Source organism: Rhinatrema bivittatum, chromosome 5 (genome assembly GCF_901001135.1).
Source record: "Rhinatrema bivittatum chromosome 5, aRhiBiv1.1, whole genome shotgun sequence".
NCBI lineage: Eukaryota > Metazoa > Chordata > Amphibia > Gymnophiona > Rhinatrematidae > Rhinatrema > Rhinatrema bivittatum.
In genome coordinates, this window is record NC_042619.1 from 66421234 (window position 1) to 66442379 (window position 21146).

A 21146-nucleotide genomic window follows, 5' to 3' on the forward strand; every position below is an offset into this window, starting at 1 on the left:
GTCCACGGGGCTGCAGAGGCTGGGGAGCGCAACAGGTGCCTTCTGTGGTGGTACTAGGTGCCATGGAGTCTGGACTAGAGAAGCTCTTCATTAGTTGGAATAGTTTCCCTGAATGCAAGTTTGAGTTGTTTGGAGAGAGAGTCTTTTTTTGCCAGCCAAATGACTATCTTGTATTTTTTTTTTCTGCATGTTTCTTGCAAATGTGTAAGTTAGTGTCTGATTTTTGTTTATGCCATTTCCACTCAAGTTGGAAAGGTTGTTATGGACTCCTGAAGCAGACCATCATTGAATAAAAAGGAGCTCCTGTGAGGTCTAGTTGGATTGGGTTTCAGGGGGCTAAAGTGTCACTGACTGTAGTGAATTCTTTATTTCATTGCTGGACACGGTGTTCTGCTGGCTCTGAAGTGACTGCTATTTTTGCTGGTTTAATAAGCTTGCCTTTGCTATAACTAGTAATAAGGGATTCAAAACCGATAAGAGGTTTAGGTTCAGGAATATTGAAGGGTGATGACTGTGGTGGGTAGCATAGACCCACCAGATCTGCTTACAAAGGATCCCTTTGCACTCCCTCTCACAAACTTACCCATCACATTTCTACGAAAGAACTTGCACTATCCATAACTGGACCTTCAGTATGGAACTCTATGCCCCCCCGACCTTCTCCAAGAACACTGCTCCCAGATTTTCAAGAAAAAACTAAAAACTTGTCAATTCAAACAGGCCTTTATATAATCCCCTCCCTTCACCCTCACTGTACTCGCCATTGTACATATCCCTTCTTTCCACCCAATTGTACTCTCCTCAGAACTATTTTCCTCCCCTCAGTCAACCCTTTCACCGTTCATCCTTCCCCCTCCTTTCCTCAGCCCCTTCCCCTTATGGTTTTTAACCACCAAGTTTATTTATGCATTAAATTTATCTTTAAACTCTTTGTTTTAGTATTCCTGACTTTGCTTTACTTTCTTCCTTATACAACCAAGGTTCCTTTAATTCCCAGTTCCATATAACTTTTCTTTTCTTTTTCAAAGTTATTTTATACCCATTCTATGAAAACCGATGCAATGTGCAAACGAATGTCGGTATAGAAAAGTTTAAAATAAATAAATAAATAAATAGCCTGCACTAGGTAATGGTCTGACCAGGAGATTAGATCCACCATTACTGAACATCATCTACATAGATTCTAGGGGAGTGGCATATCAAGTCTAGAGGGTGGCCAGCCTGGTGGGGGGCAGTTGTTTAGCTGAGTGAGATCCAGATCCTCCATGTTTTGTTGAAAGTTGATAATGTTACCTTTGGGAGGGCCTCTGCATGGTTGTTGAAGTCTGCCAGAATGAGGAATTTGTTGGTAGAAGCTGCAGGGTCATACAGGAGTTCTAAGAGCTGGAGGAAAGAATCAGCTGATTATCTGATTGGTGGTAGGTTAGGATAAGTTTAGGTCCCTCGTCTCTTTGCACTTTCAAGACAAGGCAGTCTGACTTGCCTGCTTGCTTGGTTATGGCCTGGTCAAACATCAGGGATTGATAGATGCCAGCTACCATCCCCCCCCCCCCCCCCCATGGCCCATGGACTGAGGTGTATGATGCACCTGGCAATCTGGTGGTAGAACTGGGTAAAGGTGATAGTATCACCTTTCCATATCTAGGTCTCTGTGAGACATAGGATGTGGCCTTTAAATTCTTCAGTTAGGTCCATGATGAGGGATTTTTGTTGTTGGTGGGGTGTGCATTATGTAGGCCAAACTGAAAGAGAGGGTGGGGTGGGGAAAGTGACTTGTTTGGGAGGACTGTATTAGTGGACTGTAGGGTGAAAGGTATGATATCTGGAGTGGGTAGGATGATTTTGCTGAAACACCTTGTGGTGGTATAGCATAAGTCAATATTCATCAAATATTCACTAGGTGGCACAGTAAAACTGAAAGTATTGGTCACAGGCCTTACTGGATTAGAATTCTCAACCTTTTTCCCTGACAGACCATGCTCACATGTGTGACATACTGCTCATTACAATTCACAGCGGAAATAAAAAATAAAGGTTCAGTATTATTTTTGTTGTTAAGAATGACACAAAGGAAAGATAAGTACTCTGAACAGAAATTGCATAAATAGTAAACATCCCATACCAAAACACCAATTTCCAGTACTCAAACAGTAACCACCTTACCTAAGAAAAGGCAACACTGAAAAAATTACACCAGGCGTTAAGCACCAGTACACCTCTTATTAGGAAAATTGATCAAGCCAGGCTGCTATAGAGCCCTACACAGAAACTACACATCAGCAGAATACATCACCTCAGTCACATATGCAGTTATTCACCTAACAAAGAATAAAGAGACCATAATGCATAACTAGAAATATGCAGACAAAAACTGAACTGGAAACTGCAACAAGCCAGAGAGACTATATACAGTGGAACAAAGGAAAAAGAGAAACTTCACCAGTCCTCAAAACAAATCAAGAAATATAAAATCAATAGCAGTAAAACCATTCTAACAAAAAGAACAGATTTCAAAACAGCTGATGAATGGAAAATTCAATTATTAAAAATTCATATAAAACATTTCTAGATACCAATAAAATATTTCAAAATAGTAAACACAAAGACCCAATAATGAAAAATAAGGATAAAAAAATGCTTATCTGGGAATCCGGGTGCCCTGGGATTGTTTTGAATTCGCAGGAGGAGGGATGGTTTGCTTGCAACTTTCTCCTCTCTCTGTGACACACAAGTTCTTTCTCTCACACTGGCTCTCAGTCACATGTGTATTCACATGCTCGCTCTCTCACATAGGCTCTCAGTCACGCACAGATGTACATGCTTTTTCTCGCTCACTTATATAGGCTCTTAATCACACATTTACACACATGCTATCTGTCTTTTCACACTTACAGGCACACAGGCTTTCAATCACACATTTACATACATGTTGTCTTTCCCACACACATAGACTCTCATTCACACATTTACACACATGCTTTCTTTTTCTCTCACACACAGGCTTTCAATCACACACTTACATACATGTTGTCTTTCCCACACACATAGGGGCGGATTTTAAAAGGCGCGCGAATAGCCTACTTTTGTTTGCGCTCCAGGCGCAAACAAAAGTACGCTGGATTTTAGTAGATACGCGCGGAGCCGCGCGTATCTGCTAAAAACCTGGATCGGCGCGCGCAAGGCTATGGATTTTGTATAGCCGGTGCGCGCCGAGCCGCGCAGCCTACCCCCGTTCCCTCCAAGGCCGCTCCGAAATCGGAGCGGCCTCGGAGGGAACTTTCCTTTGCCCTCCCCTCACCTTCCCCTCCCTTCCCCTACCTAACCCACCCGCCCGGCCCTATCTAAACCCCCCCCCTTACCTTTGCGCCGGGCCGCAACCTGGGGGCGGGTACGGAGGGCGCGGCCACGCCCCCGGACTGCCCCGGGCCGTAGCCACGCCCCCGTACCCGCCCCCAAAACGCTGCCGACGCCCCCGAAACGCCGCGACGACCGGGCCCGCCCCCCGACACGCCCCCCTCGGAGAACCCCGGGACTTACGCGAGCCCCGGGGCTCTGCGCGCGCCGGGAGGCCTATGTAAAATAGGCTTCCCGGCGAGCAGGGCTCTGAAAATCCGCCCCTTAGACTCTCATTCACACATTTACACACATGCTTTCTTTTTCTCTCACACACAGGCTTTCAATTACACACTTACATACATGCTGTCTTTCTCACACACATAGACTCTCATTCACACATTTACACACATGCTTTCTCTTTCTCTCACTTACATACAGGCTCTCAATTACATACTCACATGCTCTCTCACCTACACCGGCTCTCAATCACACATAGGCACATTCTCTCTCTCTTAATTGTACACACAGGCTCTTAATCATACATACACATGATCTCTCTCACACGTACAGGTTCTCAATCATACACTTACATTCATGCTGTCTCTCACACACATATGCTTGCTCACTCACTCACTTTCCCTCTCTCTTTTCCTACCGAACTAGCGACAGCAGCAGCCTCCTCCACTTGCAGCCCTCGCAGCTTTGAGAAAGGACTCCCATCCACGGAGACTGACGTTGCACCTCTTTTGCTTTGTGCAGTACTGCTCTTCTTCAGGCTGCGCCTCTCTTCTTCAGGCTAATGCTGCATGCACTAACATGGTCTCTTCTTCCCATGTGCGTGCCCGCTGCATACCACTTCCTCTTCTGGGCCACGGGGGGTGGGAACAAGAGACCATGTTGGTACCGCTGACTCCAGCTCTCCTGCTGTGTTTCACCCGGACTGTCAACATTTTAAGCCTGGACGGAGGATGAGTTCCTATTTCACTGAGCAGGGGGAGCAACTGGGTTAGCGGGGGACCAGGAAGTGTCGTAAAACACTGGTTGAGAACCGTTGAATTAGAAGATAGTGTATCCGTGGAGATCAAAGGGTTGAGCTGTTTTTAACTGCAATGCTTATTTCCTTTTGAAATTTTGGCTCACAGAATGCTAGGGCCAGAAAATCCCTTTGATTGAAACAGTGTGTGAGGTTCATAGTTGCCAAATAGTCTTTCAGTATTGAAAATCCAGAGAACAGGCACTGAGATTTCATAAGTGGGTTGCTAACCTTTGTTTTACAATCTCCTGAGATGCCATCTCTCCTTTTCCTGGGGTTTAAAGCTCTTTGAATAAATGCTGGGTTCTGACTTCCAAGGACTCTTTTTGTACCTAATTTTCCAAATGTTTGAATCCTACTTCTGCATACTTTTGTCCTGCATCAGATCACTGGATGGGCAGCTCCAGTTAATACACAAGGGAAGGCAAACTGCCTTCCTCCAACAAAGTTAATACAATTCTAAATATAAGAAATAAGCATCAAATAAAAGTGAGGACTGGTATCTCAATGCAAAGGGAAAAGAAATATGTGAAAATTATGTTCCCTGTACGTACCAGGATCAGTCCAGGACACCTGGGTTGTGACTCCGCACCAGTAGATGGAGACAGACTAAAACTTGTGGGCGGAGCATATATGCCCCTGTGCCAGTCACAGCCCCCCCTCAGTCTTACTCTGTCTCCAGTAGGTGGTGCAGGTCCGGTCACAGCCCTGTCGGGCCTGATTCTGGTTGTTAGTCAGGTTCGCTTTTTGGGTTTTATTTTCTATTAGGCCTATTTGGTTTTTTTCTGTAAATTGAGTTTTTTGTTTAATTTGGTTAATTTTAGTCCCGGTTGCCCTGCCTCCCTGGGGAGTTGAGAGGTCCTGAGGGGACTACCCTCCCCAGGTGGAGGCCGCTGCTAGGGTTGAGGACCCGGCTGGACTAGTAGCAGCGTCAGGGGTGACACCGGGGAGCCCGGTTCACTCACCCCTGCAGGACAGAGGGCTTTTTCAGTACCAGGGACAGCGTTTTCTGTAAAAAAAAAAAAAAAAAAAAAAGTGTTTGACTTTTGTTTCTGTCGGCTCTCCGTTGCCTGGTGTTGCGCTCCGTCCCATCCCGCTCGGGGTGGGGGGGGGGGGCGTCGTCGGCAGGGGGGAGGTCGCCGATTTCGCCGCGGTGATTTTTATCTTTTTCTTCAGCTCCCCTCAGTGTTTTTCGGCGCGTCCTTTGTTTTCCCGCGATTTTCTCGATGCCGCGCGGCTCGCAGTGCAGGGCCTGCGGCTCGGCGCGCGCGCGTCTCTCCCGGGACGGCCTGCGGCTCGGCCTGCGTCCCGGGAGACGAGGGATCATCGGGGGCACCTCGGGGGACCCGTTCCCGGGTGGCACGATCGCCGTCGCAGGGGGGAGGGGCCCCTGACAGGCCTCCTGGTTCTTTCCCGGTTTCCGCGGGAGTGGCGGCCATTTTGTCCACCGGCCGAGTAGTCTCACGCGAAACGGTGGAGGCCTCGGTTTTGCCCCCTGAGCTCTCCCCGCAGTGGGGTGCGGCGGGGGAGGCCCTCTCGGAGGGGCCCCGGTCCCAGGGGACTTCGGAAATCGATTCTTCGGATTCGGGCGAGCTCTCAGAGGATTTAGTGCTTTGCTGCGCAAGGTGCTCCGATATAGGCGAAGCAAGCGCAGTCGGGGGGACGCCTCGCGCGCTCGGGTCCACCGGTCCCCGCCGAAGAAAAAGCCGGCCAGGAGGACGGCGAAGGTCGCCCAGGCCGCGGGCCGGAGCAAGCGGCTTCCGCGAGGGGTGCCGCAGGGCTCGGAGTCCGAAGGATCCGCCGAGGCGGACACGGAGGCCTCTGAGGAACCCCTGCCGGGAGCCGGGAAGGCAGCGTCAGATGGCTCCGCGCAGCTCGCTACAGGGAAAAGAGCACAGGCCGTCGATGGGGATGACCCCAAGGTGGTGCGTTTGTTCCTTAGGGAGGAGCTGTCGCTGCTTATCCCGGCCATTCTCCAGGAGCTGCGGATTGATGCCCCTCCGGTGGTGGTCCGCCAGGAGGCAAATATGGATCCTGTCCTGCTCGGGCTCACAGGGCCGGCGGTTGCTTTTCCTTTTCATTTTTTCGTCCACGGATATCCTCTTCAAGGAATGGGATACTCCGGAGTTGGATTTGAAGGTCAGCAAGGCCATGGACAAGCCTTACCCTTTGCCGGAGGATGCGCTGGAGCTCCTCCGGCTCCCAAAAGTGGATTCGGCGGTGTCCGCTGTCACGAAGAGGTCTAACATCCCGGTCACGGGAGCGACAGCCCTCCGGGATATTCAAGACCGGAAGTTGGAGGTTCAACTCAAAAAGATTTGCGAGGTCTCTGTCCTAGGAGTGCGGGCCGCCATGTGCACGAATTTTGCTATGCGGGCTAGTCTGCGCTGGGCTCAAGTCCTTCAGGCGAATGCAGGTCTCTCTGCAGAGGAAGCTTCTCAAGCAGACAGGTTGGAGGCAGCCATTGCCTATGGGGCCGATGCGCTCCATGATCTGTAGCGCACCTCAGCTCACTCCATGGTGGCAGCGGTGTCGGCGCGTCGTCTTCTTTGGCTGCGCAACTGGGCAGCGGATGGCTCTTCCAAGGCTCACCTCGGGGCATTGCCATTTAAAGGGAATTGCTATTTGGCAAGGAGTTAGATGATTTGTTGGTTTCCCTGGGTGAGAATCGAGCGTTTAAGCTGCCGGAGGATAGGGCCCGTCCGCGATCTTCCTTCTCAGGCAGAGCCCGGTTCCGGGGGCCCAGGAAGTCCAGACCGCAAAGATCCTCTGGATCCTCATATAGGTCGTCCTCCTCGCGGTACGCTCAGTGGCAGCAGTCCTTTCGGGGCAAGCGTTTTGGCCGGCAAGGAGGGGCTCCGTCGGGTGCGGGGGCCAAGCCTTCACAATGAAGTCCGGCCGGCCCATCCCTCCTCGTGGCCTCGGCACGTTGTCCCAAACGTGGGGGCGCGTCTCTCCTTTCTCGAGGAATGGGCCAGCATAACGTCGGATCAGTGGGTCCTCGACGTGATAAGACACGGCTACGAGTTAGACCAAGAAAGACGGCTCTTTCCGCCCCATTCTGGATCTGAAGGGAGTCATCAGATGCCTTCGGGTTCCTCATTTCAAGATGGAAACCATTCGTTCCGTGATCGCGTCAGTGCGCCCCGGCGAATTCCTGGCGTCCCTAGACCTCACAGAAGCATACCTTCATGTAGGCATCCATCTAGCTTTTCAGCTGTTCCTGCGGTTTTGCATTCTGCGCAGGCACTTCCAGTTCCGGGCGCTCCCGTTCGGCCTAGCGACAGCGCCTCCGACATTCACGAAAGTGATGGTGGTCGTGGCGGCGCAGTTGCGGCGGGAAGGCCTGCTGGTTCACCCTTACCTCGACGATTGGCTAATCCGAGCGAAGTCTCAGAGTCTGTGTCGGCAGGCGGTGACCAGGGGGTTACAGCTCTTGCAGTCCCTGGGCTGGGTGGTCAACTACAACAGAGTCATCTCGAACCTTCTCAGTCCTTGGAGTATCTTGGAGCCCTTTTCGACACGAAGCGAGGCAAGGTGATTCTCTCTCAGGAACGGATATGCAATCTGCAGTCTCAGGTGCTACGTCTTCTGTCGCTACACCGGCCACGAGTCTGCGATTACCTGACGGTTCTGGGGTCTATGGCATCCACTCTGGCGTTAGCCCCTTGGGCGTTCGCTCATCTACGACCGCTGCAGTCCTCATTGCTTTCCCGCTGGAAACCGGTTTCCAAGGATTTTTATCTACCTCTCCCTCTCGAGGGTCAGACGCGAGCCAGCCTGAGCTGGTGGCGGGATTCCAAGCATCTCTCCTGTGGAGTGTCCATTCTGGTGCCCGACTGGACGGTGGTGACCACGGATGCCAGTCTTTCCGGCTGGGGGGCAGTGTGCCAAGGGAAGTCGGTTCAGGGTCTGTGGTCAGAGTCGCAGACCCGGTGGTCTATCAACCGGCTGGAGACCAGAACGGTCCGTCTGGCGCTGCATGCTTTTCTACCCCTAGTACGCGGACAGGCGGTCCGGGTATTGTCGGACAACGCTACCACCGTGGCTTACATCAATTGCCAGGGCGGGGCAAGAAGTCCTCTAGTGGCGGAGGAGGCGTGGCTCTTGATGCTCTGGGCAGAGCGGCATCTCAGCCATCTCGCTGCGTCCCACATTGCAGGAGTCGACAACGTCCAGGCGGATTTTCTCAGCCGTCACCGTCTGGATCCCGGAGAGTGGGAGCTGGCGGAAGAGGCGTTTCTCTTCATCTGCAAGACTTGGGGAACGCCCCACATGGATCTGATGGCCACGTGGCACAGCGCAAAGGCTCCGAGATTTTACAGTCGACGTCGCGAAAGGGACGCAGAGGGAGTCGATGCGTTGGTGCTTCCCTGGCCGGCGGATGTGCTTCTGTATGTGTTCCCACCGTGGCCCATGATCGGCAAGATTCTGCGGCGCATAGACTTGCACCCGTCCAACGTGATCATGGTGGCGCCGGAGTGGCCGCGCCGTCCCTGGTTTGCGGACTTAGTCCAGTTGTCGGTGGCCGCCCCCCTTCGCCTTCAGGGGTTCGCGGGGCTTTCTTCGGCAGGGCCCCGTCTGTTTGGAGGATGCGGATCACTTCTGTCTCGCGGCATGGCTTTGAGAGGTACCGGTTGAAAAGAAAAGGCTACTCGGATGCGGTCGTTACTACGTTGCTGAGATCCCGAAAACAGTCTACTTCCCTGGCTTATGTTCGGGTCTGGGTAGTGTTTGAGGAATGGTGCGTGGAGCGGGGTCTGAATCCCACTTCCGCTTCTATTTCTGATATTTTGGCGTTTCTCCAGGCGGGGCTCGCCAAAGGTTTAGCGTGCAATTCCCTTCGGGTCCAAGTGGCGGCGCTTGGGTGCTTGCGAGGTGAGGTCCGGGGAGTCTCTCTGGCTCTCCACCCAGATATCTCCCGCTTTCTTAGGGGGGCTAAGCACCTCCGTCCTCCGTTGCGGCCCCTTGCCCGTCTTGGAACCTCAACTGGGTACTCTCAGCCTTATGCTCAGCGCCGTTTGAGCCCCTGAAACGTTATACGCTCAAGGATCTCACGTTGAAGACCGTATTCCTGGTGGCGATTGCATCAGCCAGTCGTGTTTCAGAATTACAGGCGTTGTTCTGTAGGGAGCCCTTCTTGCGCATCTCCGATTCGGGGGTTTCCTTGCGGACGGTTCCCTCCTTTCTTCCTAAGGTCGTGTCGTCGTTCCATTTGAATCAGTCGATTGAACTTCCCGCTTTCATGTTTGGGGAGTCTTCGGACCCGAAAACGAAAGACTTGGGAAAACTAGATGTGCGGAGGTCCCTTCTTCGCTATCTAGAGGTTACTAATCCGTATCGGGTGACGGATCATCTGTTTGTGTTGACTTCGGGTCCAAAGAAAGGTGCTGCGGTGTCCCGCACGACAATTGCCCGTTGGCTCAAGGAAGCCATTGGTTCTGCGTATCTTCTGCGTGGAAAATCGCCGCCAGTGGGTCTTCGGGCTCATTCGACGCGGTCTCACGCTGCGTCTTGGGCGGAATCTTCTCAGGTGTCGCCTCAAGAGATTTGCAGGGCGGCTACCTGGAAGTCGTTGCATACCTTCTTTAAACATTACCGGTTGGATGTTCAGGCTACTGAAGCTGGGGGTTTTGGAGAGAGGGTACTCCGAGCGGGACTCTCTGCTTCCCACCCTCGGTAAGTTGGCTCTGGTACATCCCAGGTGTCCTGGACTGATCCTGGTACGTACAGGGAAAGGAAAATTAGTTTTACCTGATAATTTTCGTTCCTGTAGTACCAAGGATCAGTCCAGGATCCCGCCCACAGTGCTGCGCTATAGTAATGGAGAGTCCGCTCTTTATTGTTTCTTTCACTACGCTGACCCTTCTTGAGTTGCTCTCCCCGGTTTGGGAGTCTGGTTTCGGTAGGGGTGTTGGATTTCTTTCGTTTCCCTACCAAGTTTGTATGGTTAGTTATGGTTGCCTTTTTGGCTTTTGTCTACTTTGACATTACGTATGACTGAGGGGCTGTGACTGGCACAGGGGCATATATGCTCCGCCCACAAGTTTTAGTCTGTCTCCATCTACTGGTGCGGAGTCACAACCCAGGTGTCCTGGACTGATCCTTGGTACTACAGGAACGAAAATTATCAGGTAAAACTAATTTTCCTTTTAACCTAAAGAAAATAAAGCTTTTTCACTCTGCTGCAGAACTTATATGAACTCAAACTCTCCCTCTCTGTATATATGTTTATAAATTTGCATTTATAAACTCTGTGGTAATATTTGTACCTGCTGTCCCTGCCGAGTAAGTGATTTTCAAAGGTAAACGCTGAGGGGATTTTCTCTTTGAAAATCAGCTTGCAGGCCAGTATCTTTTTTGTACCAGTGGGCCTACAAGCACTGCATGGAAGCTGAAAATTACTGTCATAGTGTGTAACAAACGTTTTCTTAAGATATAACATGTTTTTTTGTATGTCCTTTTTAGGGTATTGATGTAAAATCAATGGGTCGGATCTTTGTTGGACTGGTGAAGTGTGGTGCTTGGGGTTGTTTTGATGAGTTTAACAGGCTGGAGGAAGCAGTATTATCAGCTGTATCCATGCAGATCCAAACTATTCAGGATGCTTTGAAACACCATAGACTTTCATGTGACCTGCTTGGGAAGGAGGTGTGGTATATCTTTAATTTTTATTTGTAGGCAAATGACAGTGAGGTTCTTTAAAAACATCTCAAAATGTTCCTTCCAATTTTAGAATACTGCAAAGTTAGTTCAGATTTGAAACTGTAGAACTCCTAGATCTCTAGTTTTGAGAATACAAAGCAATAATATCTATCACATTACCTATCCACCATTACTAAGCATCTTTTATGAAGCACCATTTTAAGTAAGATTAATTATGATGACTATGATGGTATATCCTCACAATGCAACAATAAGGTGGAAGGAGTATGATGATTCATAGAATGATGCAGCCTTCAATATTTTGCTGCATCCTTACTTTCATCTGAGCAGGACTAAAGAACAGTCTTAACAATTCAGCCAAATCAAGTTAGTGTTAAGTGAGAAAAGAGATCACTTTTGAATAGATGCTTGCTGTAGGAGCTTTTGAGGTATTTCTAGCTACAGATATAGATTCATGCAGTGGCATATACTACTTTGCAAAATCTGTCCACACAAATCATTAAGCTTTTAATGGAAATAATTTTTTCATATGTATTACCTACATGTTATGAAGCAAAAATCATTTCTGTCTCTTCCTGCTACATCTGTCCAACCTTGGACAAGTGGGTTATTTTCCCCTACCAGCAGATGCAGGCAGACAGCACTGTTTTCCTCAGTGATATCACAACCACTATTTAGGAGGTGGTGCTAGCAGCAGAAATTCAGTATTTTCTTCCTCTAGCAGATGATTGGACTATGTTGATGCAGCAGCTCAGCGTTGGATCTCAGATCAGACCCCTGGGCCAGGCCACTGGTTTAGGCCAGCAGTGCGAGCCCATTGAACTGCTCCCAGCCTGTTACATAAGGGGTTTTTTCGTGTGCCCTTGGGCCTCGGCCCGACCCCAGATGGATCCAGGACCGAACCGAGGGCGCGTAGTGGGACAGGGTGGTCCACGACCAGCCCATTGGGTCCACCCATGAAGGTGGGCTGAGTAGGGTGCCCTGAGAGACAGTGCCAATGTCTACCTTCCCAGCTTCTTGTCTTGCCTGTGATGCTGTCGCATCAGTTCCTCATCTGTGATGTCTTTGCGTCAGTTCCTCGTCTGTGATGCCGTCGCATCAGTTCCTCATCTGTGATGTCTTCGCATCAGTTCCTCATCTGTGATGTCTTCGCGTCAGTTCCTCGTCTGTGATGCCGTCGCATCAGTTCCTCGTCTGTGATGCCGTCGCATCAGTCCTTCGTCTGCGATAATTTTGTCTCAGTCATAGTCTCAAGTCTTTGTGTCAAGGCCTCCGCCAGGCCTGCAAGCTCCCAGAGCCAACAAGATGATGTTGGAAGGTGAACAGTCCTCCGACTGTTCCAAGCCCTTTCGGACCTGCCACTTAGGATCAGCATGGATCAGCAGGCCGGCCTGAGGATGAGGGCAGACGGAGGCCTTGACACGAAGACTTGAGACTATGACTGAGGCAAAAACATCGCAGATGAAGGACTGATGCGACGGCATCACAGACAAGGGACTGATGTGACGTCATCACAGGCAAGACAAGAAGCTGGGAAGGTAGACATTGGCACTGTCTCTCAGGGCGCCCTACTCAGCCCACCTTCATGGGTGGACCCAATGGGCTGGTCGCGGACCACCCTGTCCCACTACGCGCCCTACACAGCCCAAGGAGGCTGGTCACGGACCATGAGGAGAGCGGGAGGAGCGCAGGAAGGAATCCAGCCAAGGCGGGACTTCGACGACGGAGCCGGTGTCATCCGGAGCACCACAAAGGCTGGCAGGACAGGACGGCTCAGGAGCATAGGACACCAGTCCACTGCAGGCAACTCCAATGATGAAGACGCGTCACCCTGGAGAACCAATCGCCTGCAGAACAGAAGGCTCAAGAGCACAGGAGGACACCAAGGAACGTGGAACATCAGGAAGCGGAACATCAGACAACGAGACATCAGGAGACCTAGACGAGGATCTCAGGCGACGAAGACATGGCACAAGAAGCAGACGACACTTGGAGCTCCAACGAGGAAACACAAAGGACCTGACGGAGCGCTGGAAGGCAGGAGCTTCCAGAGGCGAAGTAACTCCAATGCAAGGCGAAGACGAAATGCAGGAACAGCCCTTTTATAGGGCTGGTAAAGGAAACAGTCTGAAGGTGGGGCCCAGGGCATATCCGGCCGTGGGCCCTTTAAATCCTGAAGAGAGGCGCGGCCGCGCGCCTAGGAGAGGAAACAGGAACTGTGCAGGACCGTGGACAGCGGCCCTGCACCGACGTCAGCATGAAAGAGGCAGGGCTGGGCCCAGGAGCAGGCCCCGATGACGACAGCGTCTCCTGTTGCTGCAGGAGGCCCCGTGGGCGGCTCCAGCCGCCAAGCCAGCTCGGGGCTTGCGGCCTCCAGCCCCGGAGATGACGAGGATATCGGTGGCGGCTCCGTGCCGCGTTGAAGGCGGAGAAGTCCACCGCTCCGGCCGCAGTGAAGAGACATGATGGGCAGCCTCCGGGCCGCAAGAGAAAACAGAGTCCGCGGCTCCAGCCGCATGGGAGGCCCGACATCGGCGGCGTCCGGCCGCGTCGGGAGCAGCAGCAGTAGCAAGGTGAGGAGCCTGCTCGCGGGAGACCGCGGGCAGGATTCATAACACAGCCTGTGGGGTGGTGGTTGGTTGAGCCTGACTGAGGAGCAGCTTTAAGAAGAAAACAAACAAAAATGAACAGGGAAAGATAAGAAGAAATTCATTGGTCTCTTTTCATTCTGAGAGGAGGTGTTTCCTGCTTTTCTCCTTGTCCGCTTTCCTTCTGCTCTGGTTCACTCACTTTCTCCCTCTCCTCCCCTCTTCCCCACCGTAGCCCCACAGTTGTATCTCTTAAAAATACTAAAAAACAAATAAACAGCAAAGTGTTTGTTTTGGGAGCTGCAGCAGGAAGCAGGCGCTAGTGCTGCCAGGGGTGAACATGGTCGGCAATCCTACTTAAGAGCTTGAAGTGAGGGAGGACTGGAGAGATCTGACTGAGGTGTTCGGTGCTGAGAGATCTGCAGGGTCCTTTGGACCGTGTCAGAGAAAGGGCCAGTGTGCTTGGTATGTGCTCGAACAAAAGAAAGATCCGGCAACTGCTCTTGGTGGGCCTAGCTCCTGCCTCCCCACCTGCATCCTTTTTCAGCGTGCCGTACTTTGAGGGGTCTAATTTGCAGTCTGCCATACAATCTCCTGAGATGGTGGCCATTTTGGAATCTCTTGCGTGGTCACTCCCAGAACCTGGAGTAGCACTGGCTGTGGGCTGTGGTGTTGGCAATACCACCAGTGGAGCCTTCAACGGGGGGCAGGGGAGCACGTCAGCATTTGCCCCTGGGGGACTTTTCCCTGGAACTTTTCCATTTTCTGCACCAGGGTTTTTGTGCCTTTGTGAGGCTGGGGGAAGTGCCTCAGGGGTCTGCCTGGTCCCTTCTCTGGGTCCTGCCAAGAGGATTGGCTGGCCATTGAGGTGCTGGTGCCTTCATGGGAGGACCCTGGGGATATGGAACAGCCCGGGAATGTGGTGAGGTCAGCGTCCTTCGAAGATGGAGAAGTTCCCCCTGGCCCAGAAGAGGATTTTGTCATTCGCCTTTTTGACAATAATGAAATAGTTTTCTTGATCAAACAGGTGGTTTCGTGTCTTTGGCTTGAGGAGTAAAAGCCACAGGAGGCTCCAGATTGGGACTCCATTATTAAGGGAAAGAGTAAGAGCATTACCATCTTTCCATTCCACCCAGAGGTGGAGGATATGAGGTTGACGGAATGGAAGTCTTTGGGGCTGGGCCTTGGAGTCAGCCTCCTAAAATGGCTGTACCCCCATCCACCTGCTCCACTACAGAATATTTTTCAGGTTCTGGTTGTGGATACCTTGGTCATGGCTGTGACCAGGCATACCACTGTTCCTGTGGAGGGGGTGCATCTCTAAATGACCCACAGGACAGGAAGAAGGAGCCAATCCTGAGAAACCTGTTCGGCCCTTCGATGACAGTGGTGCAGATTTCTGTCCACTTGGCCCTGGTGATCCTGGCTCTGCTGGATTCATCAGCTTCCATCGAGAGAGTATTTGGCCAGAATAGAGTCCACTGCAGCCTTCTTGATGGATGCTCAGTATAGTTTGTTGCGGTGCTATACCCGGTCAGTGGCCTTCTCGATTGGGGTGTGTTGGCTTTGTGGTTACGCAATTTGGAAGCTGACACTTGGTCTAAGACTCACTTGTGGAAGTTGGCCTTTTAGGGCCAGCTATTTTTCAGGGAGGATCTGGACCAGTTGGTTAAGAATATTGGTGATCCTAAGCTCCAACGCTTACTGGAAGAAAAGGGCTGCTCCTTCTATAAGACTGGTAGAGGTTGCGGTCAGTTTTGAGCTTCATGGTGGTATCAACCAGGTAGACAATATTTTGGTGTTGCTTCTACTGTATATTCAGGCTCCAGAGGCTGAGTTCAGGCTATTCACAGAGCCAGAAGACAGAGAGGAGATGCTGGTTCTTCCTCAGAAGCCAGTAGAGCTTCCTCATGAGATTCCGTGGTCATGAGGATTCACTCACTCTTTACGCCTGTAGGAAACCCTCTACAGATGTTCTCCAGGGAATGACCCATGTAATGACCGATCAGTGGGTGTTGGAGATAGTTCATTCCGGTTACGCCTTTGACCTGCATTCTCCCATTCGAGACTTCTTCATGCTCTGTCCACAAGATCCTGCTGAAGCTGCAGCTCTTGCAGGCAGTGGTTCCTTGCCCCCTTCAGAGCAGGGCTGAGGATGTTATTCCATTTATTTTGTGTACCCAAAAAGGATGGGTCCTTCTGTCCCATCCTGGATCTCAAGGTCTATTCTTGCCATAGTTAGGTTTTTGTGCTTGCTGGACCTGTAGGAAGCCTACCTGCATATTCCCATTTGGGACAGGGATTAGAAGTATCTATGTTTTTATTTATTATTACATTTACATAATCAGCAATACGTGGCCTATGTGGTGAATTGTGAGAACATTTTCAGTTCCTAGCATTACTGTTTGGTCTTGCGACTGCACTACAGGATTTTACCAAAGTGATAGTCGTGGAGGCCGTGGCCCTCTGGCTCAAGGGAATCATGGTCTGCCCAATTCTTGACTATTGATTACATAGTAACATAGTATTGACAGCAGAAAAAGACCAAATGGTCCTTCCAGTCTGCCCACACGTTTCTGATGGTGGTAACTGCTGCTCCATGCAGATTAAAACCGCTCCCCCCCCCCATGTGTCTGTTAAGGGTAGTAACTGCCGCTCCATACAGGGTACCCTCCTGTGTCTTTTAAGGATAGTAACTGCTGCTCCATGCGGTTGTACTCAACAATTGTACTCAACGCACAATTAAACTCTGGAATTTGTTGCCAGAGGACGTGGTTAATGCAGTTAGTATAGCTGTGTTTAAAAAAAGATTGGATAAGTTCTTGGAGGAGATGTCCATTACCTGCTATTAAGTTCACTTAGAGAATAGCCACTGCCATTAGCAATGGTAACATGGAATAGGCTTAGTTTTTGGGTACTTGCCAGGTTCTTATGGCCTAGATTGGCCACTGTTGGAAACAGGATGCTGGGCTTGATGGACCCTTGGTCTGACCCAGTATGGCATTTTCTTATGTTCTTATGATACCTCCATGCCTTATGTTAAGGGTGGTAATAATGTATGTGTGAAAAGCGCAAAATTGATGTGTCTAATCAGGGTGTCAGCAAGCCGGGAAGCCAGTGTAAGACCACCTCTAGGATGGTTGCCCGGTCCTCTCTATCATCCACCCGAAAGAAAGTCTGAAAGAGTGTAATAGAACATATTCTTTTTATATGTTTTTTAACTTGCATCTACAAAATCAGCTAATGCTCAATGATTTAGAGCAAATACATATTCACAATCATGTACCATATAGATGTGACTAAAGACGCTCTGTAGTACACAGAGCAAACCCCAGCATCAGCCAGTGTTTCGGTTTCCCTGCATCAGGGGGCAAAGGACTTATCAGGTTGTAAGATTTTCAGTTGTGGCATAAAACTGATAGTGTCCTGAGCAGCAATTTAAAGATGGCACCGTTTGAACAATTGCTGCATCTTACATATGATATCAAGACCTACAATAGAACAAACTTTATCAGCACTGACATTGTGTAAGAACATCAAAAAGACTTAGAGACAGGGAAATATCAAAGAAAAACTGCATGAGCATTTAATGAAATATACTACCCCCTGAGATTGACATGTGGTATTAGAATGAAGGTAAAATACATTATCCAGATAGCGTACTTCCAAAGTAGCTGTGTTCATAGAAATAGGACATACTGAACAGTGACCACAAGGTGTATGTTCAGGTGTGGAAGACTGAATGCGTGGAGTTTCCTGTTGAAAATCGGAGTGAACTAAAAACTCACAGATATTTTTCCACTGTGTGAAAGTAAAATGGGGTAGTTCCTTAAATGCTGGGTATGATTGCAATAAATGCCAGTGTTTTCGAATGATCTTCCAGGCAGACCCAATACCCAGGAAAAACGGCAGAACACAAGTGAGAGAATCTGAATCTACAGGTACATTTTTCCATAAATTAAAAGGATGTGTACTAGTGTAATGAAGGTAGGAATTTGTATCCGTGGATTTTCTATATAATGAGGTCTGAAAACCTTCAGGCTTTTTTATGATGACCATATCTAGAAACAAAATCCTGGAAGTATGGATGGTAGCAGTGAATCGTAAATATGAATCACATTGATTAATCCAAACTCTGCTTGAACATTTCTTGCTTTTGGATTTGGCTGTAGAAACAGTCCTTTGCTTTATTCCTAATGTCAGTATGTCAGTACCCCAGACAGTAAAGGTTGGAGTCTAGCGTTAACTGTCGTCAGAATCCAGTACCTCTTTTTTTGCCCCTGCTGTCAAAGCAGAGAGCAACATTACAGTTGTGTCAAAAGCATCAAGACTAATTGGTTAAGGTTAGTAATCTCCTATGCCTTCTGTTAAGGGTACTAACTGTTGCTTCATGCAGGTTACCCCCATGCACACTTTTCTTTATTACAAGCCTTTAAGGATGCACAGTGTTTATCCCCTGCCCTTTTGAATTTGTTTACTGTTTTCGTCCTCACCACCTTTTCCAGAAAGGCAATCCAGGCATCCACCACCCTCTCCGTGAAAAAATATTTCCTTCTGTTGGTTCTGAGTCTTCCCCTAGGAGTTTCATTTCGTGACCCCCTAGTTCTACTGTTTCCTTTTCAACGGAAAAGGTTTTAAGTTCATGCATCATTAAAATCTTTCAGATATCTGAAGGTCTGCATCGTATTTCCCCTACACCTCCTCTCTTCTAGGGTATACATATTCAGAACCTTCAGCCTATCCTCATAAGTCTTCGGATTGAGACCCCAGACCATTTAGATCACCTTTCTTTGGACCGCTTCCATTCTGTCTATATCCTTTTGGAGATACTGGCTCCAGTACTGAACACAGTACTCCAGGCGAGGCCTCACCAAGGACCTTACAAGGATATCACCACCTCCTTTTCTTACTTGTTATTTGTGTATTTATTCATTCCAGCATTCTTATGGCTTTAGCTATTGTTTATTCAAATTGTTTCACTGCCTTCAGATTACCAGACATATCACCCCAAGGTCTCTCTTCCAGTCTGTACACATTAGTCTTTCACCCCCCATTACATTCAGCTCTTTTGGATTACCACACCTCAGATGCATGACTCTGCACTTCTTGACATTGAATCCCAGCTGCCAAATCCTCGACTAATCTTCAAACTTTCTTAAATCTCTTTTCATTCTCTATTCTCCTTCAGGCAGGTCCACTCTGTTGCAGATCTTAGCATCATCTGCAAATAGACAAACTTTACCTTCTATCCCTTCCGCAATGTCATTCACAAAGATATTGAACGGAACTGGCCCCAAAACCAATCCATGTGGTACTTCACTTATCACCATTCTTTCTTCAGAGTATGTTCCATTTACCATTTTATGCTGTCTCTTGGTTGGTCAATGTGGCATATGTGAATCGGCAGAGTAGAACCAGGAGACACAAGGTCTTGATGGAGATGTCGCTCCTTTTCTCATGGGCAGAGAGGAATCTCGGGCTACTTTCGATGGCTCAGTTTGCTGGCCAGGAAAATTTTCAGGCCAGATTCCTCAGCCAAAATCTGCTAGATCCTGGGGAATGGGAGCTGAGCTTGAATGCCTTTTGCAGGATTTATCATAGGTGAAGTCATCCTCAGTTGGATTTGATGGCAACCCAGCAGAATGTGAAGGTGGATTGTTTCTTCAGCCAACAAAGAGAATAGGACTCAATGTGGATTAATGCCCTGGTGCAGCCCTGGCTGGAGGGAGAACTCTCATACATCTTCCCTCATGGGAGCTTATAGGCTGGTTGCCATGGTGGATAGAGCTGGAGCACAACTGAGTCATACTGGCTGTGCCAGACTTGCTATGCAGACCTTGGTACACAGATCTGCTCCGGCCCTTGTGCTTCCCAAAAGCATGGGGTCGATTGGCTCAGACATCACTGGTCATGGAGTTTCTGGTTCCATTCTGTCTTACAGCTTGGCTCTTGAGCGTAGATGGCTCTGCAAGAAGGAGTATTCTTCAGCAGTAATATCCACACTACTGAAGTCTCGGAAGTGGTCAACATCTTTAGCTTACATAAGACATAAGAAAATGTCATACTGGGTCAGACCAAGGGTCCATCAAGCCCAGCATCCTGTTTCCAACAGTGGCCAATCCAGGCCATAAGAACCTGGCAAGTACCCAAAAACTAAGTCTATTACATTAGTCTTGTATCTGTTTGAGCAGTTCTGCATGTCCAGGTCAGATTCCCCATGGCGGGCTGCTGTATTCTTCAACTTAGCTTTTCTTCAGGGCATGGGGCGGGCCCTGACATGGGGCGGGCCCTGAATTCCTTAAAGTTGCAGGTGGCAGTTATTTCATGTTACCAGGGCACCATTGTCGATGCCTCTATACCTGATTCACCTGGAAGTGTCCCACTTCTTGAGGTACATGAAAAGATTGTGGCCACCTTTCTAGCCCATTGTTTCCCCGTGGAATCTTAATCTAGTGTTGAGATCCCTAACTGGGGCTCCTTTTGAGCCTTTGAAATAGAGTTCTTTGAAGGATTTTATACTGAAAACATAATTTTTGGTTGTGATTTGCTCTGTATGGCAGGTCTCGAAGCTTCAAGTCCTATCTTGTTTGAACCCCTTTCTTGTAATTTTATCAGACATGGTGTTTTTTTGACCAGTGCCATCATTTCTACCAAAGGTAAATTCTGCTTTTTATATCAATCAAATGGTTTCCTTTCCAACTTTTTCTTGTGAGGAGTATGGATGTAAGTATCTTTCTCTCAGGTGCTAGGACATGTGCAGGCTTATCGTGCGGTATCTGGAGATCTCTTATGCCTTCTGTAGGTCGTACATGTTGTTTGTCCTTTTTGGAGGTCCGTGTAAGGGAGAGGTGGCCTCTAAGGCTACTCCGGCTCACTGGATAAAGTAGACAATTGAGTTGGCTTATTTGCTAAAGAGCAAGAGACCTCTGGAATTGATGCACACACATTCCACTAAGGCTCAGTCTGCATCTGGTTGGAGGTGTATGTGCTTGTGCTGGCCGATATTTGTAGGACGGCCACTTGGTCTTTGCTGCATGCCTTTATGAAGCAGTATCAGCTGGACTAGCTGGCATGGGAGGTTACGGCTTATGGAGCGGCAGTTCTTCAAGCAGCTCTTACTTCCTCCCACCTAGATAGATGAACATTTAGTACTTGCCACTTGTCAAGGGCTGGACTGGTGTAGCCGGATGAGATGGAAAGAGAAATTTCCTTTTCATTAGACCTGCTACACCAGTTCAAGACCCACCCAGGAAACAAGGCTGTTTCTTTTAAAGAGGTTCTCTTTAGTTATCTGGTTGAGGATTTTGGCTTTTTCTTTCTAATTGTTCAAGTTTCATTTCCTTCTTTCCTTCAGTTGTAAGTTGCAAGGAAAATTCTTAGAATTCTGGTTGAAATTTAATTATTCTTCAATTGATGGGTATCTGATCTGATGCTGCTGCTAGCATCACTTCCTTAGTGGTGGCTGTGATGTCACAGAGGAAAACAATGTTGTCTGCCTCCATCTGCTGGTAGGGGGAATCTTC

At 49.2% G+C, this 21146-nt stretch overlaps 1 protein-coding gene across 1 annotated transcript in view; it reads left to right on the forward strand.

Moving 5' to 3' along the window:
- Window positions 1-21146, forward strand: part of DYNC2H1 (dynein cytoplasmic 2 heavy chain 1) — a 1848033-nt gene that overhangs the window by 565642 nt on the left and 1261245 nt on the right. Inside the window, exon 34 of the mRNA XM_029602426.1 lies at window positions 10838-11020. Within this exon, the coding sequence (XP_029458286.1) occupies window positions 10838-11020 (183 nt within the window). The remainder of the gene's footprint in view (window positions 1-10837; window positions 11021-21146) is intronic.